This window comes from Hibiscus syriacus, unplaced genomic scaffold (assembly GCF_006381635.1).
Source record: "Hibiscus syriacus cultivar Baekdansim isolate YM2019G1 unplaced genomic scaffold, ASM638163v2 tig00110330_pilon, whole genome shotgun sequence".
NCBI lineage: Eukaryota > Viridiplantae > Streptophyta > Magnoliopsida > Malvales > Malvaceae > Hibiscus > Hibiscus syriacus.
In genome coordinates, this window is record NW_024062686.1 from 1,028,904 (window position 1) to 1,047,079 (window position 18,176).

The following is an 18,176-nucleotide window of genomic DNA, read 5'->3' on the forward strand; positions in this document are numbered from 1 at the left end:
AACTTATTTCTGGGGTCCAAAATAGTTGCAATTGCTAGAATTTCATTGGTACTTACCCAATACTTGTCGAACTTCTCTATCATTTTTCCAGTCATATCCTTAATAAGTTGCTCTTCTTCACTATCTTACCACTTCTTCAATGCCATTTTAATCTCATATACTTGTCGAAAAAACAAATTGGCAGTAGGATATTTCCTACCAGAGAACAACTCAGTGATTTTTTTTAAACCTCTTTAACTTATCACATAGTATTTCCTCTAACTCCCAATCACGTGGAGTAATAACAATAAACTTAAGTCTGGTGTAACACCCACAACCCGTACCCGACCCGGATACGAGTGTGAGGTGTCACATTGACTTCTCAAAACATTTACTTTTACAAAATACCCAAGATTCAGTTTGATATTTCTAATAAAACCATTTACTTTCTATGATATAAAACATATGGTTTTACAAAACTGATCATAGCGTATCTAATACAAATATTTTAACTATATACCAACTAGATTCTATATAACAAAATACATGTTATTCATTTATGTTCTGATCTAACCTTCAGTAAGGAGAAACTATCATGTCTTGCTCCTCTTAGCTTCTCTTCCTGCTTTCCTGAACCTACGTGTGAAACACTCACACGCTATGTCATAGACTTAGTGAGACATATAAATACATATGTAAATTATCAAATACATGTACATATCATGTAATACAACATCATACTTGTATACATACTTTTTCATGTAACAATTACATACACACATGCATGTCATCATTTATATTTTCTTATACTCTTATATGATTATCCTTTCTATCTCTTATCTCTTGTTCATATGATCTCTTATTTTCATATTCTTTATCTTATAACATGTTCTTACATCATCATATGAGTCATTGATATTCATTCATATATATATATATATATATATATATTAACATATATTCATGTACATCACATAACAAATGCCATAACCCATAACACACATTCTTTCCTGTAACACATTCACACATTCACATATATCCTCATATAAAACATATAACACATTTCTCATTACAACTCACATTTTATTGTTATCCTTTTTGGTTAGCCCATGCACACTACTGAGAACTTAAGGTATGTGAGTACATAGAGGTTATGCACTATGCTGTCACCACAGCTCGTATAATTCCCACTAGGGGCGCGTATAATTTGTCCCGAAAGACCACGTAGATGTCCCGAAAGACCACATATAACACTTATGTCCCGAAGGACCACTATGTCCCGAAGGACCGCGTAGACCCTCAACTCTTGGCATGCCAACTATACCTATAGCTCTCATAACACATGACATGGGCATTATCTTTTACCACATTACACATTCACATATTCATATCACATAGTTCTTTCACATAGCTCTCTATCACATTTCATATGATCACATAGTCACGTAGTTTACTTTCACGTAGCATTTTTCCATGAAATTCACATTATTCATCCTTTTCACACATGGTCACATCACATAGTTCTTTATCCCATTTCATATAGTTCACATATACCTTTTTCTCATATGCATATAACATATTATTTCTTATCTTTTAACTTATATTACATATGTATGAAATCTTATGACTTATTATCAATATCTCATAGATCACTATCATACAACACATATCTCATAACATGTAATGCAACAAGGCATATTCACCTAGATCACAAACATAAAGATACAATTACATCTAAACATATGCATAGACTCGAATTTCTCTAATCATCATATCACTACATGTTTACATCTGAGTACTCATATTACCTAATATCAGAATTAGACTTCTCGCAAGTCATAATTCCTTAACATAACTACACTTCATATCATGTACTCACCTGATCACCAATAACACTACCAAGCTCTTTCTCTTTCTTGCGTATCTTACTCTGACGACCTATCCGAACTTTGCTTTCGATCGATGTCTACACAATCATGTATTAATACTTATCAGTATCCAATTGATATATTATAATCTATCAATTCTTAAACTGAAAGAAAGATTTATTCCATTACCCATTGAAGTGCATCGGTACATTCCACAATGTATCGATGCATCCCTTAACATATGCATCAATGCACTACCTCATGCATCGATACACAATTTGCATTTGATGTTTCCATTTTAAGGGGTGTATCGATGCACTCCTTATGTATCGATGCACTCATTGCATTCGATGTTCATTTATTTGAGAGTGCATCGGTACACAATGAATGTGCATCGATGCACACAACCCAAAACTTCTAGTTAGAGCACGAAATTCACTTTCATTTTAGCTCAACTCTTCATATTTCATCCCCTTTTATATTCTTAACTCACATGCACATATTCAAACTCATTTCTATTCATTAATCCCCTCTTTAACATCAAAATCATATTCTTCATATGTAATTCAAGAGTTACACTAAATTTTCAACATGTTCCAAATTCAATTATATTGTTTCTAACTTCTTAATTAGACCCTTGTCAAGTCAAATTTGGTCTGGAAATCCCATAAATGTCTTTCTACCAAGATTTCATTTATTCACTTCATTCCTTTAATCCTTTCTATACCTTTCCTCTTATTGTTTTATGACAAATTAAGCTTCCCTTAAGCTTAAGAGTCACTTGATAATCAAAACCAAACTTAAAATTCAACAAGAAATCAATTAACCAGAAACTCACCTTTGCTCTTGGCTTCCACGTGAAGAAGAAAGAAAAATAAAAAGAGAAGAAGAAAACTCTGGAGAAATCTCTCCCTTTCCACGTGGTTCCCTTATCTTATAAAGGAAAATAAAAATCTTACTTATCAATTGACCATTTTACCCTTTAATTTATTCAATAATTACTAAACAACCTTCAATTATATTTCCAATAAGTCATTGAACTATTTAATTATTCTACTTTTATCACCAAATTTTAAAAATTCTCATTTTAGTCACTGACCCAGATTTTGGGATGTTACACCTGGGGTTTTGAGTTTTCAAGTTACCAAAGACATTCTTATATGGCATAACACTAACAAGCATCAAATAGGTCGAATTCCACCTAGTTTTACAATCAAGTTGCAACTTTTTAGAACAATCAATTTTCGAGGCTCTAGTCTTATCCTCAAACTTTTGAACTCTATTAGGAGTGGCTGTCCAAAATACAACACAATTACAAATCTGTTCAATACCACCAACAATTACTTGCAGACCATCTTGCACAATGAGATTTAGTATATTTGCACTACAACGCAAATGCAAAAACTCATCATCCAACAACAAACTATCAGGATCAAATTTCTCTTGTAAAACATCATTCATTGCATCATTTGTCGAACAATTATCAAGAACCACAGAAGAAACTTTCTCAACTATATTATACATATTCAGAGTATCCACCAAAACTTGGGCAAGTATATTGGCAGTATGTGGACAAGAGACATAAACAAACCTATGGATTTAACAAATAAAAAATACAAATCAGTTGTGACTCAATGAAACAAATATAGTATTTTAGAACAATAATGATTGGCTGCAATATTTATAAGAGTAAAAATAGCATAATAATAGAATGTAATCCTAAAAACACCAACTATGTTAGAATAATAATGAATGTCTACTGTTAATTTACGAGAAACTATCTTATTCACCATTAGAAGTTGTAGACAATTAATTATATTACATGATAGTCTAATGTTGTAGCCAATATAGATAATTAATTCAGTGACCCATGTTAGTTTTTTGCGTAATTAGAGTTATTAAATTAAGACTTAACTCACTTAAGCATTATGATAATAGACTGTTGTAGCCAATATTTTAGCTAAAAATGTATGCCATTAGAAGTTGTAGCCAATTATCATGGTTTTCGAGTGTTTACTAAATAAAATTATATTACATCCGCAAACATGAAAAGAAGCAAAACCATTATAAGCCATAAACTATAAAAAATGTATACCTCAAAGTCTTGTTCCGCAAAATCCAATGATCATCAATGAAATGTGATGTAACAACCATGTATTATTTTTTCTGATTCGACGTTGTCCACATATCACTAGTAATAGCCACTATTCCAACATGACCATCAAAGAGCTTCTTCAAGCTTGTTTTCTCACTGTTAAACATCTTCATGATGTCGTTTTTCAAGGTATTACGGGTAGTTATCTTAAAGCTTGGATTCAAGCAACAATGGACAATGTATATTCATGTAGAATAACCATGTTAGCGAGCTCCTTTCATGATGCCTCTTGAGAAAACACATGGTTCTCAAGTTGTGATGTTGAATTTTGTTTACGATTGATAGACAATAGTTTTTGGCGCAAATCAACATGTGTACTATGCTTTTTACTGCACCTTAGTTCAATATGATCTTTCAGATGAGAGGTACCATTTTTGCCTTTGGCAGAGTAATATCAGCTACAATGCACACATTTCGCTTTCTCTTCATCATTCACTGTCATATTCTCGAAGTGATTCCAAACTGGTGATGTAAGTTTTCTGGAAATACGAGGTGGTATTTGAGGTGGACCCATGGTGATCGTTGAGGATTTTTTAAAAGCATCATATGGAGCCACTTTTGCTGTAGTTTCAGGTACCTCCTCAACTAGTTTTGGTTCAGGGCTTACACTAGGAGTTGGAGATAAAGATGACATGATATTATAGATGTCAGGAGATGAGCCTTGAGTTAAGGGAGAGATGACATAGGATTTTGAGGTGCTACTATATGATGTATCTTCCATATCCATGACTAAAAAAACCAAAACCAAAAATAAAACTCAAACTAATTACTAAATAATTGCAGATCGAACTTACATGAATATAAAATTACAGATTGAACTCAAGTGAATTACTAAAAGATGAGAGAACTTACATGAATGTGTTGAGAAAGTGAAGCATTGAAGCTTGAGAATATCAAGTTTCAAACTTGGTAAAGTGAAGCTAACCAGGGGAGAGAGGTGGCTAAAGGCATTAAGACAACATAATGAAAAGATAAAAGATTAAAATTAGGGCTTTCATTCTTTCAAACCTAGTCATGTGACAATCATCCGTTTATTTTTTTATATATATATATATATATATATATATATATATATATATATATATATATATATATATATATATATATATGGATGGATATATTGATGGGTGGATGAATGCTGCGGGTGATGGGTCAAAAAAAATTCATCCATATCCGACCCGACCTATCACCCGCCAATCATTTTTTTCACAGCGGGTTTTCATCCATTTATTCGGGGCGGGTGGGTGGATAGTCCACTCATCCATTGATAATTTCCCGCCCTACCTTCAAGCCTCCCTAATGCCCTTAAAAGTTATTTAACTCTTATGTAAGTTAAAAAGTGTCATAGTAGGTCAAATTTCATTATGTATAACATCATAAACTATAAGATAACATGAATGCACTTACATAATCCATAAACTCTTACAAGCTATCTAAACACACATAATGACTTACAAGTGGTATAAATAAGTTAGAGAAGTGTTACATTGATCCTAAGTCGTTGAAAACCACTCAAGGTTCAACCAAACACTAGCTTTTCTTTGTATTTGCTCTTGGAGCTTTCTCCAACTTCTTTCACTAATCAAAAGACAAGTAAGGAGTTACTAACTCGCTTAGGAACCTAAAAATAAATTAAAAAAGGTTTTCAAAGGTTGAAAACTATAAAAAAAAACTCCCGAGCTGGTTTGCGAAGAGTTTTCAAAACCACTTTAGACCCCCTACCTATAGCCATTATGACCAACTAATGAGAAAGAGAACTTGAAATTGAGCCATAGCAATGTAGATTACAACACTTACCTCAAGAATCACATATTAGATGTAAGCTTAACAAGTTCTCTCATTTGAGCTTCCACTTGAGAAGGAATGGAGGGAAGATGAAGAATGAAATAAGACAAAAATAGGGAAAGAAAATGAAAAGAGAAAGGAAAGCTTTGTTCCTTATTCTCAGTCGTGACCTTATCAGTCTTTGAAAATATTAGAGATATAATTACTTCCTTGGTTTTCCAACTTTGCTCCCAACTAAAAAAAACCCCTTTTTAAATTTATTTGGGCTCATACCATGCTCACTCCAACTCAACTTTGAAGCAGGCTTTTTACAAGGTTAATGAGTTATCCAAAATCCTCTCGGGTTAATCGTAGAAGGTCACAAAAACTCGTGCTACCACAAGCCATCCACGGCCACAAGTACGCTTGCGTGTCGTCCCCACATACATGGCACATCTCCGCTCATCATTCCTCGCGCTTTCCTCTCTCTGCCCGGGCAAGTTGCAACCCGCCACCCCTTTAAAATTTATTATGCCACGTCGTTTCGCCTCATTTGATTCTTTTTTCTTCTTCTAGCATCACAAAAATAAGATTGTAAAATCGGAAAATTATAATTTATTCATTTCTTTATGTTTATAATATAATTTTAGAGTTTGCCTCATTTGGAGGTTGTTATATTACTGGAATGACATTATGAAATTGACCTATTATTGTTTTTTTATGTATCAATATATATATATATTGATAGAGTTTAAGTATCAATATAAAAATTATTGTAAAATGGGAAAACTATAATTTATTCATTTATTCATATATATATTTTGAAAGAGTTTAAGTATCAATATAAAAATTATTTTCAAATTAGATTCTAATTTGAGATAAAAGAATTAATAAATCAATTTAAAAAGTTATCAAATCATATGTCAATTTATATAATAATCTTATATCTAATGATTGAAAACTAGGATAACAAATTAAATATTTTTAATTTATATAATAAAACGTAAAATATAATAATCAAAATAAATCTCACATGGCATAGGATCGTCACGTGATGAAGAGATTATTCTTTTTACTATAAATTACTAATAAAAAATATGGAAATGAAAAAAACAAGACAACAGTCGGTAACATTGAGCAAAGAGAGTGGGAAAGATACGTAGTTATCCATTTCTTTCTTTTGCTTCAACCCAAGCTTTCCTTTCCTTCTTTTTCGTAGCTAAAACTAAATTCCAAAGCAAAAGCAATCCTCGTCGGAGGCCGGCAAACCGGAATATGCCACCAGAAGACAACCGGCAACCGTTATTATCCGACCAGGATGTGGCGTACGAGTCAGGCGAAAAAGTCCACATCGTAGGAGTCAATGAAACGGGAGATGAAGACTCACTGGGTGTCCCCCCTTTTTCCTGGAAAAAGCTCTGGCTTTTCACCGGACCCGGTTTTTTGATGTCGATTGCGTTTTTGGATCCTGGGAATTTAGAAGGGGATCTTCAAGCCGGAGCTATAGCCGGTTACTCTTTGCTGTGGCTGCTGATGTGGGCTACGGCTATTGGGTTGTTGGTTCAGCTGTTGTCGGCTAGGCTTGGTGTGGCGACGGGGAGGCACTTGGCTGAGCTGTGTAGAGAAGAGTACCCGACTTGGGCTAGGATTATTTTGTGGGTAATGACGGAGTTGGCTTTGATTGGAGCTGATATACAGGAAGTTATTGGAAGTGCTATTGCTCTTAAGATTTTGACTAACGGTGCTTTGCCTTTGTGGGCTGGTGTTGTTATTACAGCTTGTGATTGGTCAGTATCTTATTGATTTTGATGAATTATTTTCTTCTTTCAAATTTTTTATAGTATATGTCCCTGAATTTTGAAGATTTTCGAGTTTTTTTAGTTAATATAAAAAACAATTTTGTCTAAGCAAACAAGGAAAGTGACTTTTTCTTTTCTTTTCTTTTTCCTGTCAAACCCTGATTAATTTATTTCCTTGCATTTCCGAAGTAGCTTGCTTGTACATCAACATAACTTGGTGCAGTATAACCACTTTCCTCTCTTTACATTGTTCCAGTTTTGTCTTCTTGTTTCTTGAAAACTATGGAGTGAGGAAGCTGGAAGCATTTTTTGCTGTCCTCATTGCTATAATGGCGGTCTCATTTGCTTGGATGTTTGGTCAAACAAAACCCAGTGGCACTGAACTTCTTCTTGGTGAGGCACTCCGTTCCATTGTTGGCTGTAGCAATTTCTTTGATACTAATAAGTTCCATTTTCATACCGTATTGCAGTTGAGTGATGATCAAATGGTTTGGTTTTCGCAGGTATTCTGATTCCAAAACTTGGCTCCAAAACCATCAAACAAGCGGTGGGAATCGTGGGCTGCATTATCATGCCTCACAATGTATTCTTGCACTCTGCTCTCGTGCAATCACGGGAAATTGATCAAAGCAAGAAAGGCCGAGTGCAAGAAGCTCTCAATTATTACTCGATAGAGTCTGCTGCAGCGCTTTTGATTTCCTTTATAATCAATCTGTTTGTCACAACTGTTTTTGCCAAGGCATTTTATGGCACAGAAGTAGCCGATAGTATTGGACTTGTGAATGCAGGGCAGTATCTTCAAGAAAAATTTGGAGGTGGATTATTCCCAATTTTATATATCTGGGCTATCGGGCTGTTAGCAGCTGGACAAAGTAGCACTATTACTGGCACTTATGCAGGGCAGTTCATCATGGGAGGTTTCTTGAACTTGAGGTTGAAAAAATGGATGAGAGCATTGATCACTAGGAGTTTTGCAATTGTTCCTACTATGATAGTTGCTCTTATTTTCGATACTTCTGAATCAGCTTTAGATGAATTAAATGAATGGCTTAATGTGCTTCAATCTATTCAAATCCCCTTTGCTCTTATCCCACTTCTTTGTTTGGTATCTAAGGAGCAAATCATGGGTACCTTCAAAATTGGCTCTGTGCTCAAGGTATGCTGCTAATCCCCTTATTTTGTGCCTTGCTGAGATACCAACTTTCTTGCCTAAGGGAGTTCTAGTGTACTTGACTAGCCGGTGATGAGACTTAATCATGAAGAATGACATTCTATATTTTTTACAATGAAATAGTTTGATTTGAATTCATTTGTATACATGCAGCCTAAAGTGATTTAGTTAATACTATTTTAATCGGTTAATTTTGATAAGAGGCGGTTTGTCTTTCTGATCTAGAGGTCGTAATTAGCCCTTATTTCAGAACAGCTCATTGCTTCTCTATTGTGAAAAATGTGATTAATTTACTGATAATGGTGTGACAACGTGATAGTAGTTAGAAAATCCTAAACTCTTTTCTGGCAGGGGAATACATACAACTATTGTTGTCTAAAAGAATTCTTGTGTCTATCGGCTGGTTTATATTCCCTATTCTTGAGCTTCCGATGTTTACATTTCTAAGATTTAGAAGAGTTTTTGTTCCGTCTCTTCTGCCGACTTGGAGGGATAAGGGTTACTGTTATAGGAAATTCAGAGAGATTATTGTGGTAGCAATATGTGGATTAGCGGGTATTTTAACATGTGGAAATTCATATTATAGCTCATTTACTGATGCCTGACTTTCACTTCCATCATGTATATTATGCCACTGTTTTTGATTATGCAGTTACACAACTTTTTCTGTGTCCATTGCAGACGGTTGCATGGCTCGTGGCTGTGCTGGTGATGGTGATCAACGGGTATCTTCTTCTCGACTTTTTCTCCGAAGAAGTCACTGGTGTAATGTTCACAAGCATAGTGTTTGCGTTTACCGGCGCATATATTGCTTTTATAATCTACCTTGTTGCTCGAGGTTTTATGCCATCTGCTTGGCGACGCTTGTTACCACCAAAACAGACTCAAGGAATTGAGTGATGTATCTCACCCTTGTCAAGCCATGATATCGGTCGATTGATTTAGGAACAATTGAGGTCTGTTTTCACAGATGAATTTATCCAGTTAAAAGCATATGTTTTTCTGCGTATGCATATTTATATAGGGACTTTTATGTACAAAGCTCAGTTGAGTAAGCGTACTTTTGCTGGACTGCTGTTTCAAACAACATGCTTGTAGCCTGTAGGTTGCATGTTTTTGAAGAATGTATGGATTATATAAGCTTTAGCAATAACAATATTTCAGTTAAAAGAAAATGAAAAGAAACTAGGCCAGGACTTGAGGAAAATTTGGGTTGTTAAAATTTTAAAGATAAACAGATTGAATTCAACTTGACTTTAAAAAGTGGTTAATATACTATTTGGTGCATGAATTTAGTTTCATAATTCAAATTAGTACCGATAATTTTTGTTTAATATGAACTTATTTTCTGTCAGATGTTTTGATATCTAAATTTAAGTTGGTCACACATTTTGATACATTCAGCTAATGTTGGAAAAGATAAATTTAGGTATTAAACTGTGTAACCGAAGTTCATCAATTTGGAAACTGATACTTCAGATGACAATTTGGAGGAAAATATAAGTTTCAATACAAATTATGGGGATAACGTTTTATTTACTCCCTGAATCTGACTACTTTTCTCACATTAATCCGTGATTATACTCAGAAGAGTCTTTTCTATATATAATTTTCCTAGGGTGAGTTCAAATGGCTATTCCCAAACAGCCATATGGTGGCACTAACAGTTATCCAAGTGAATGATTTGGCTCCTCGGATTAAAAATGTCACATGCAGTGGCGGCATGAACCAATGGAAATATCTACTGTTGGAAGCATTTGTTCGGAATCATGCTTTGACAGCTTTGGAAAAACCGGTGCAACATTACCTTTAATGGCGAAAGTTGATCGTCAATGGCAATCATTCAGACTGTGCAAGCCTGGGCGCGCTCGATTTTTAGTAGATCTTGGAGGCATGTAAATTCGCTTCCTCGCCAAAGCAGAACTAGTGCTTGGGGTCCTCCCGAGACTGATGTGTTTAAGCTCAACTCGGATGGAGCGGTTAATCCGTCTTCAAAGGAATCTGCTGGAGGTGGTTTAATTCGAAATCATAATGGTGATTGGATCGTGGGTTACAGTCGCAACATTGGGCGTTGTTCGGTTCTTCATGCTGAACTGTGGGCTCTTCTCGACGCCCTCCATTTAGCCTGGAATTATGAAGTAAGACATATCATAGCGGAAATGGATAATGCTGAAGCTATACGACTGCATAAGATCCAATTCCACGATAATGAGCCGATGCTGGTTCGGAGAATCCGTGATCTGCTTCAAAGAGATTGGACGGTCGATATATCCCTTGTTCACCGAGAAGCCAACGGAGTGGCTGATGCTCTTGCCCGGAATGGCTATACGGTTCCTGTGGGGCTTTCTGTTATGATAATCCCCCTGCTGCGATCTCCCCGTTTCTTCAGAACGATAACGGGCTCATTACGGGAGCCTTAGCTCCTGCCAGTTTTTAACACTTCGTGTCCCTTTTGTTCTTGTTACCGAAAAAAAAAAATTGTCACATGCTTATGCGTATGATTGAAATATTAAACCGTGTTGGTCTCTTTTTTTTTCATAAATAAATCGTAGTACGAAAATAAAAGAAAATTACTTGAACGCCGAGAATGTCTAAGCAACCTCCTTAGCAAAACACTGAAATAATAAATTTGACTAGAATAGAACTCGTTAATATTTAATCCTCAAAACAACTTTTTCTTTTTGAAAGAGAAGATTACTTGAATGAAAAGCCTTAAGACCCGGAATCAAACTGGTGAAATATGGGTTTTATTTATTTCAACTAAGATCAAGAGAACAAAGAAAAGAAGGAAGACACCCAAAATCCTTGAATTCAAAGTTGCATTCAGGTACTGTTTCTTCCTTTTCTCTCAGTTTACTTTTTCATTTTTTTTTTAAATTGTGAAATATATGTTTACTGCCGAGTTTATTTCAGTTTTAATTCTGATATTTGCGTTTTGGTTTTTGTTTAACCACTTGGAGAATCAGAGCTGCCACTGTAAAGATCGTTGACCCATACAAATTGCTGAAAGATCATCATTGAGGTGTCTCTTATTTCATCTGATATCATTCCCTTGCAATTTCTGGATGTGTTGACTATTGACTTCACTGGTGTTTGCAAAGCCATAATTGTTCCAAGAAGTTTTGAGAACCCTGCCACTGTAAAGATCATTGACCCATACAAATTGCTGAAAGATCATCATTGAGGTGTCTCTTATTTCATCAGATATCATTTCCTTGCAATTTCTGGATGTGTTGACTATTGACTTCACTGGTGTTTGCAAAGCCATAATGGTTCCAAGAAGTTTTGAGAACCTTATGACTCATGAAATGTTTGCCTAAACCTTGTTTCCTCTCAATACAATAACATAAGTTTGTTTGTTTTATGTATCAGGTGGGATTCACTTATAAGCATTTTGACAAATTAAACATATATTCTTATGTTATTGTTTTCAGGCTGCACGGTAGTTGCCTATAATTATTTCAGCTTTTTACCCTCTGCTCTTTTTTTGTCCTTATTACTTTTTGGAAACAGATCATATGGGGAGCTCTTCCTTAGAAACACTTCTTAGAAAAATTTCCTCGTTTTCAAATTTGTCATCTTTTGAGAACATTAACTCAGAGCCAGTTCGAAAGTACTACCGGAGAGCAGAAGAGATGCTAAACTTGTTGAAGCCCATGATTCTTAATGCAAAATTTACTTCTGATGAAGAGTTTAGCAAGGCATTTGAAGAATTTGGTCTCTTTATAGAAGAATTGCAAGAGCAATTTGAAAGCTGGCAACCCATTTTGAGTAGAGTTTACTTAGTAAGTTACAAGTTAAATTTTCTATTTGCTATGCTACTACACAAATTTTGTTTTAGTTATAGCTGGGCCGAGAAGCAAAGTACCTAAACTGACTTTTTTGGCTTTGGCATACTCCTGATATGATGAAGCTCTGCTCTGTTATTCTTGGCAGCAATTGTATTTCCTTTCGTGCAATAACAAATCAGATATATGTTTTACCTGTTTGGTCAGACATAATTTTATCATGTTTAATGCAAGAGTAATTACAAGAACATGTGGCTTTTAGAATAAATTTAGCCCCCACTAAGTCCCGATTCTTGAATTTTTTATCATATTCAGGTGGAGAATTGATTTGATGGGTGTCTTCTAGATGATAATATCATAGAAGAACCGAATTTTCATTTAAGCAACTATTATTCAATACCTTGGAGGCTTGGATAACCGCTTTCTCTTTCTTTATATGTCTAGGTTCTCCAAGTTGAGGCATTAATATCAAAGATTCAGAATTCTAGCTTGGACATATTCAAGTTTTTGAAGTCTTCCAATCAACATCTCCCTTATGAATTGAGTTTAGCGTCACTTGAGGTAATATACTACACAAAACCATTGAAGTTAAAGCTTATACTTTTTCCTGTGTTTATAAGTAGAGCATAATTATTATATTCTCTCAATGATTACCAAAAGTTTTACTAAGATGAGAGGTCATCTATTGGAGGGTGAATGTCATCTAACCTATAAAGTTCTAAGATGTGAGGAAGTAATAGATATGCTGTTAATTCGATTTATGAGTTTAAAGAATGCTAAAGGGGTTTTAAACTCTAAAGAGGTATCCACATTTCAAGAGGTGCGGCAATGGTATGATTGATCGCAGCACTACTTGCAGGAAATTGAGCATGGAGGAGATGAACAAGCATCAGCTCTCATTAAGGAAGCCATGAGATATCAAGCAGACAGTGTTGGACCAAGCTTAGAAGTATTAGTAAGAATTGCTGAGAGCTTAAGCTTGAATTCAAACCAGGAGATTCTGCTAGAGGTGGTTGCCCTTGAAAAATTGAAGGAGAATGCTGAAAAAGCTGATAAAACTGCAGAAGTTGAGTGTATTGATCAACTTATTGCTCTGGTAATTCACATGCATGATCACTTGGTGTTAACAAAAAAATCTCAGACCAGCAGCACAGTCCTCATACCTTCTGATTTCATCTGCCCCCTTTCCCTAGAGCCAATGACTGATCCGGTGATAGTAGCATCAGGACAAACCTATGAGCGCACTTTCATCAAGAAATGGTTTGATGTTGGGCTCACTGTGTGCCCGAAGACACGAAAGAAGTTGTCTCATACATATCTTGTACCTAATTACACAATAAAGGCGCTAATTGTAAACTGGTGTGAGGTAAACAATGTGAAGCTGCCTGATCTGATGAAGTCGAGTTTGAATCAGCCCTGTCCGCTTCTTGTGCATGCAGCATCTGGCTTGCCAAAGGATTCAAATAGTTTTCTAAATTCTAGAAGCAACCATCAAATGTCGCCCAAGTCACAGTCTACTAGTCAATCTGGTAAGAGCTTAATCACATCCAGTACACTTCATTGAGAGAGACCTTCCTAATACATTGTCGATCAGTGATGATTGGCTGAAAGCATTCTCCAATTCATTTATTTCATGATTTATATTTGAATAATTATATGTAGATTTTTATTAGAGGTTTATTGAGCCTCATTTCCTTTAATTCTTTCTTTTGTTTTTCTACCCTTTCTTTCCTTTCCTATATGCTCAATGATGATACTGAGATGTCTCTTTGCATTTTCTTTCCTTTCCTTTTCTGAATATGAATAGACATATAGGAGGGTGGCTTTTACATGGAAACAACTGGCCCCCCTCTGCCCCCCAATTCTGAAACATAATCAAGAATGGGAAGACAAAATGATAACCTAGATAAAATCTTCTGTAACATGGTCAATGGATGGTATCATGAACTTTAAGAGAATATTTTCACCTTGAAGTTCCTGACATGCTGGAATTGGTCAAAATCATAATGATTCCAAAAGTTTTTAAAACCTTATACCTTATGAAATTTTTGCCTAAATCTTGTCACCTCAAAGCAGTAACATTAGTTTATTTGTTTGATATCTCACATGGGACTAAATCCTGATGAATTGATTATATCTTTTGGACAAATAAATCATATTTTCATATGTTTCATGTTGTGCATTGTAGTTGCCTATTATTATTTCTGTTTTCCACCCGCTGCTGCTCTTTCTCACTTGCGATCTTTCTTGATATATATATATATATATATATATTTGAAACAGATCACACGAGGAAGTCTTTGTTAGAAACACTTCTTAGAAACATTTCTTCATTTTTCAATTTGTCATCTCTTGAGAACGTTAACTCAGAACCAGTTCATAAGTACTACCTGAAAACAGAAGAGATACTAAAGTTGTTGCAGCCCATAATTCTTGAAGAAATCTTCGATTCTAAAATTACTTCTGATGAAGTGCTTACCAAGGCATCTGAAGAATTGAGTCTCTCTGTAGAAGAACTGCGAGGGCAATTTGAAAGCTGGCAACCCCTTTTCAGTAAAGTTTATTTTGTAAGTTACGGTTTATATTTTCAGTTTGCTACTTTATTTTGCAATTTTATTTTAGTTGTAGCTAAGAAAAGCACCTAAACTAACCATTTTGGCATTGGAAAGCTCCTAATATGATGAAGCTTTGATCGGTTACTCTTGGTAGCATTAGTACTTCCTTTCGTGATGCTTCTTGTTGGTTATTGTTTGTGCAATAACTAATCAGATGTATGTTCTGCCCACTTGGACAGACATAATTTCATCATGTTTCTTATTCGAACTTGTAGCTTTCGGGATAAATTTGTGCCCTATTTCCTGAATCTTGAATGTTTGATCATATTCAGGTGAGAATTGCTCTGATGTGTGTGTTCTAGATAACAATATCATAGAAGAATTGAATTTTCTTATAAGCAGCTATTAGCCAACACCTTGGAGGCTTTGGTAACCACCTTCTTTTCCATTTTATGTCTAGGTTCTGCAAGTTGAGTCATTAATATCAAAGATTCGGAATTTTAGCTTGGACATATTCCCTTTCAAGTCTTCCAATCAACATATTCCTTATGAATTGAGTTCAGCTTCCCTTGAGGTAATTTACCACCCAAAATCATCGAAGTTAAAGCTTGTAATTTTGTTTTTATAACTGTCATGTTCTTTCTATGGCTACCAAAGGAATTTATTGAGATGAGAAGTCATCTTTTGGAGGGTCAATGACATCTAACCTATAAAGTTTTAAGCTGTGAGAAAATATAGATATCCTTTTGATTCGATTTGAAGAGGTATCCCCATTTGAGGATGTCTAACAATTGGTATGATTGATCACAGCACTGCTTGCAGAAAATTAAGCATGTGGGAGATGAACAAATTTCATCCGTCATTGAGGAGGCCATAAGGGATCGACTGGATAATTCTGGACCAAGGGCAGAAATATTAGTGATAATTGCTGAGAGATTGAACTTGAATTCAAATCAGAAGATTCTGATAGAGGCTGTGGCACTTGAAAAGTTGAAGGAGAATGCTGAACAAGATGATAAAACTGCAGAAGTTGAGTATATTGATAAGCTTATTGCTCTTGTAACTCGCATGCATCATCGCATTATCTTAATAAAACAGTCTCAGATCAGCAGCCCTGTTCTCATACCTTCTGATTTCATCTGCCCCCTTTCTCTAGAGCTAATGATTGATCCAGTGATTGTGGCATCAGGAAAAACCTATGAGCGTGCTTTCATCAAACAATGGATTGATCTTGGGCTCACTATGTGCCCCAAGACACGACAGAAGTTGACTCATACCTCTTTTATACCTAATTACACTGTGAAGGCACTAATTGCAAACTGGTGTGAGTCAACCAATGTGATGTTACCTGATCCAATGAAGTTTATGAGTTTAAATGCGCCCTATCCATGTTGGGTTAAAAAGTTGGTTGAGGACTTGAAGAATACATCAATTGATATTCAAAGGGAGGCCACAGCTAAACTCAGGTTTCTTTCCAAGCAGAATAGGGATAATCGGATTATAATAACGAACTTCGGGGCAATTAGCTTTTTAGTTGATTTGCTTCATTCACCAGATACAAAGACTCAGGAAAATGCTGTTACATCACTTCTTAACTTATCAAATATTGATAGCAACAAAACAGATATTGCTAATGCAAATGCAATTGATCCTCTGATTCATGTTCTTGAGACAGGAAGTCCTGTTGCTAAAGAAAACACAGCTGCCACTCTCTTCAGCCTTTCGGTCATCGAGGATAACAGAGTCAAGATTGGAAGGTCTGGGGCAATCAGGCCTTTGGTTGATTTGCTGTTGAATGGTACTCCTAGGGGGAAAAAAGATGCAGCGACAGCCTTGTTTAATCTGTCAAGATTTCATGAAAATAAGGCCCGAATTGTGCAGGCTGGTGCTGTAAGATACCTTGTGGATTTGTTTTGGCAGTCAACAGCTGGAATGGTTGATAAGGCAGTATTTGTTTTGGCAAAGCTTGCTACAATTCCTGAAGGGAGGACTGCAATTGAACAACATGGTGGGATTCCCATTCTGGTTGAGGTTGTTGAAGTTGGATCTGCCAGAGGAAAGGAAAATGCTGCAGCTGCTCTTTTACATCTCTGCATATGCAGTCCTAGATTTTGCAATTTGGTTCTGCAAGAAGGAGCTATTCCATCATTAGTGGAATTGTCCAAATCCGGTACCCCGAGAGCTAAAGAGAAGGTACAATGTTTTTTTTTTAAAAAAAAAATCTAATTCCTTCAATTTCGGAAAATTGAACAACATCATAAAGCCGATGTTTGTTGCAGGCACAAGCACTTATTAGCCGCCTTCAAAACACTAAACATGGATATGCTGTAAGAGGCTGAAAGTCTGGAAAACAACCTTCACTACCATTCAAAGTTTTGGGTCTATACAGTTTGTTATATGTACATTTGATGTAAATAATGCAGGTCAAGTTTTGCTGCTTGAAATTACAGATTTACAAGGATAACTTGTGGAAGATTTAATTGAGAGTCCACTTGTGAATATTTCTCTCTTTTTCCCCCTCTTCTTGAATATGGAGAAATTGAGAATGTTGGAAATAGATTTTCCTACACGTGTGTCTTCATCTGGAGTTTGAACTTCGCAGCATGCTTGGGGATGGAATGAGTGAATAATCTTCATCCCATTGATCATGTTTTTGACTCGTTATTTTTCCTACACTGTTAAACATTCGGATTGATTTCATGATTGTAAGATATGCTTCTTGTCTTTGCAGGCAACTTTTGATGTTAAACACTAAACACTCTCGCAGATATTGTGCTTGAACTTGAGACTTGAGGGAAAACAATCATCCATTTAATCACCGAGATCGCTTGATTCGTCCTTTATCACAATTGTTAAATTATGTTAAAATAAAATTTTGTGTTTTTTTAATGGATAAATAAAAATATATGGACTGGACATCTTTTACTTTTGTTGGAGAATTACCTTTGGCCAATCATTAAAAAAGAAGCAATTCTGGTAAACAAGCTCCTTTGGGTGGCTACCGGTGATGAAATCACCAAATTCCAGCCAAAATATTCATTCATGAACAGAATCCAGATGTCCCACTTCTCAGCAAACCACAAAATAATAGATTTAA

General features: G+C 35.5%; 2 protein-coding genes across 3 annotated transcripts; both read left to right on the forward strand.

Annotated features, from left to right (window-relative positions):
- The first annotated feature begins 6,889 nt into the window (after positions 1-6,889).
- On the forward strand, positions 6,890-9,810 carry LOC120118987 (metal transporter Nramp3-like). The gene is made up of 4 exons (XM_039138901.1): positions 6,890-7,553; positions 7,822-7,958; positions 8,069-8,721; positions 9,418-9,810. The coding sequence occupies exons 1-4, from the start codon at positions 7,042-7,044 to the stop codon at positions 9,634-9,636; spliced, it is 1,521 nt and encodes a 506-aa protein (XP_038994832.1). The 5' UTR covers positions 6,890-7,041; the 3' UTR covers positions 9,637-9,810.
- Positions 9,811-11,344: 1,534 nt separating this feature from the next.
- Positions 11,345-17,600, forward strand: LOC120118984 (U-box domain-containing protein 4-like). Of its 2 annotated transcripts, XM_039138892.1 has the most exons (9): positions 11,345-11,563; positions 11,697-11,921; positions 12,250-12,521; positions 12,969-13,085; positions 13,384-14,053; positions 14,808-15,091; positions 15,540-15,653; positions 15,890-17,272; positions 17,359-17,600. In XM_039138892.1, exons 3-9 carry the CDS (start codon positions 12,255-12,257, stop codon positions 17,416-17,418), a joined length of 2,895 nt encoding a protein of 964 aa, XP_038994823.1. In that variant the 5' UTR covers positions 11,345-11,563; positions 11,697-11,921; positions 12,250-12,254; the 3' UTR covers positions 17,419-17,600. The 2 variants fall into 2 exon arrangements, with proteins under 2 accessions (XP_038994823.1, XP_038994824.1); XM_039138893.1 differs by having other exon boundaries at positions 11,697-12,521.
- Positions 17,601-18,176: the final 576 nt, after the last annotated feature.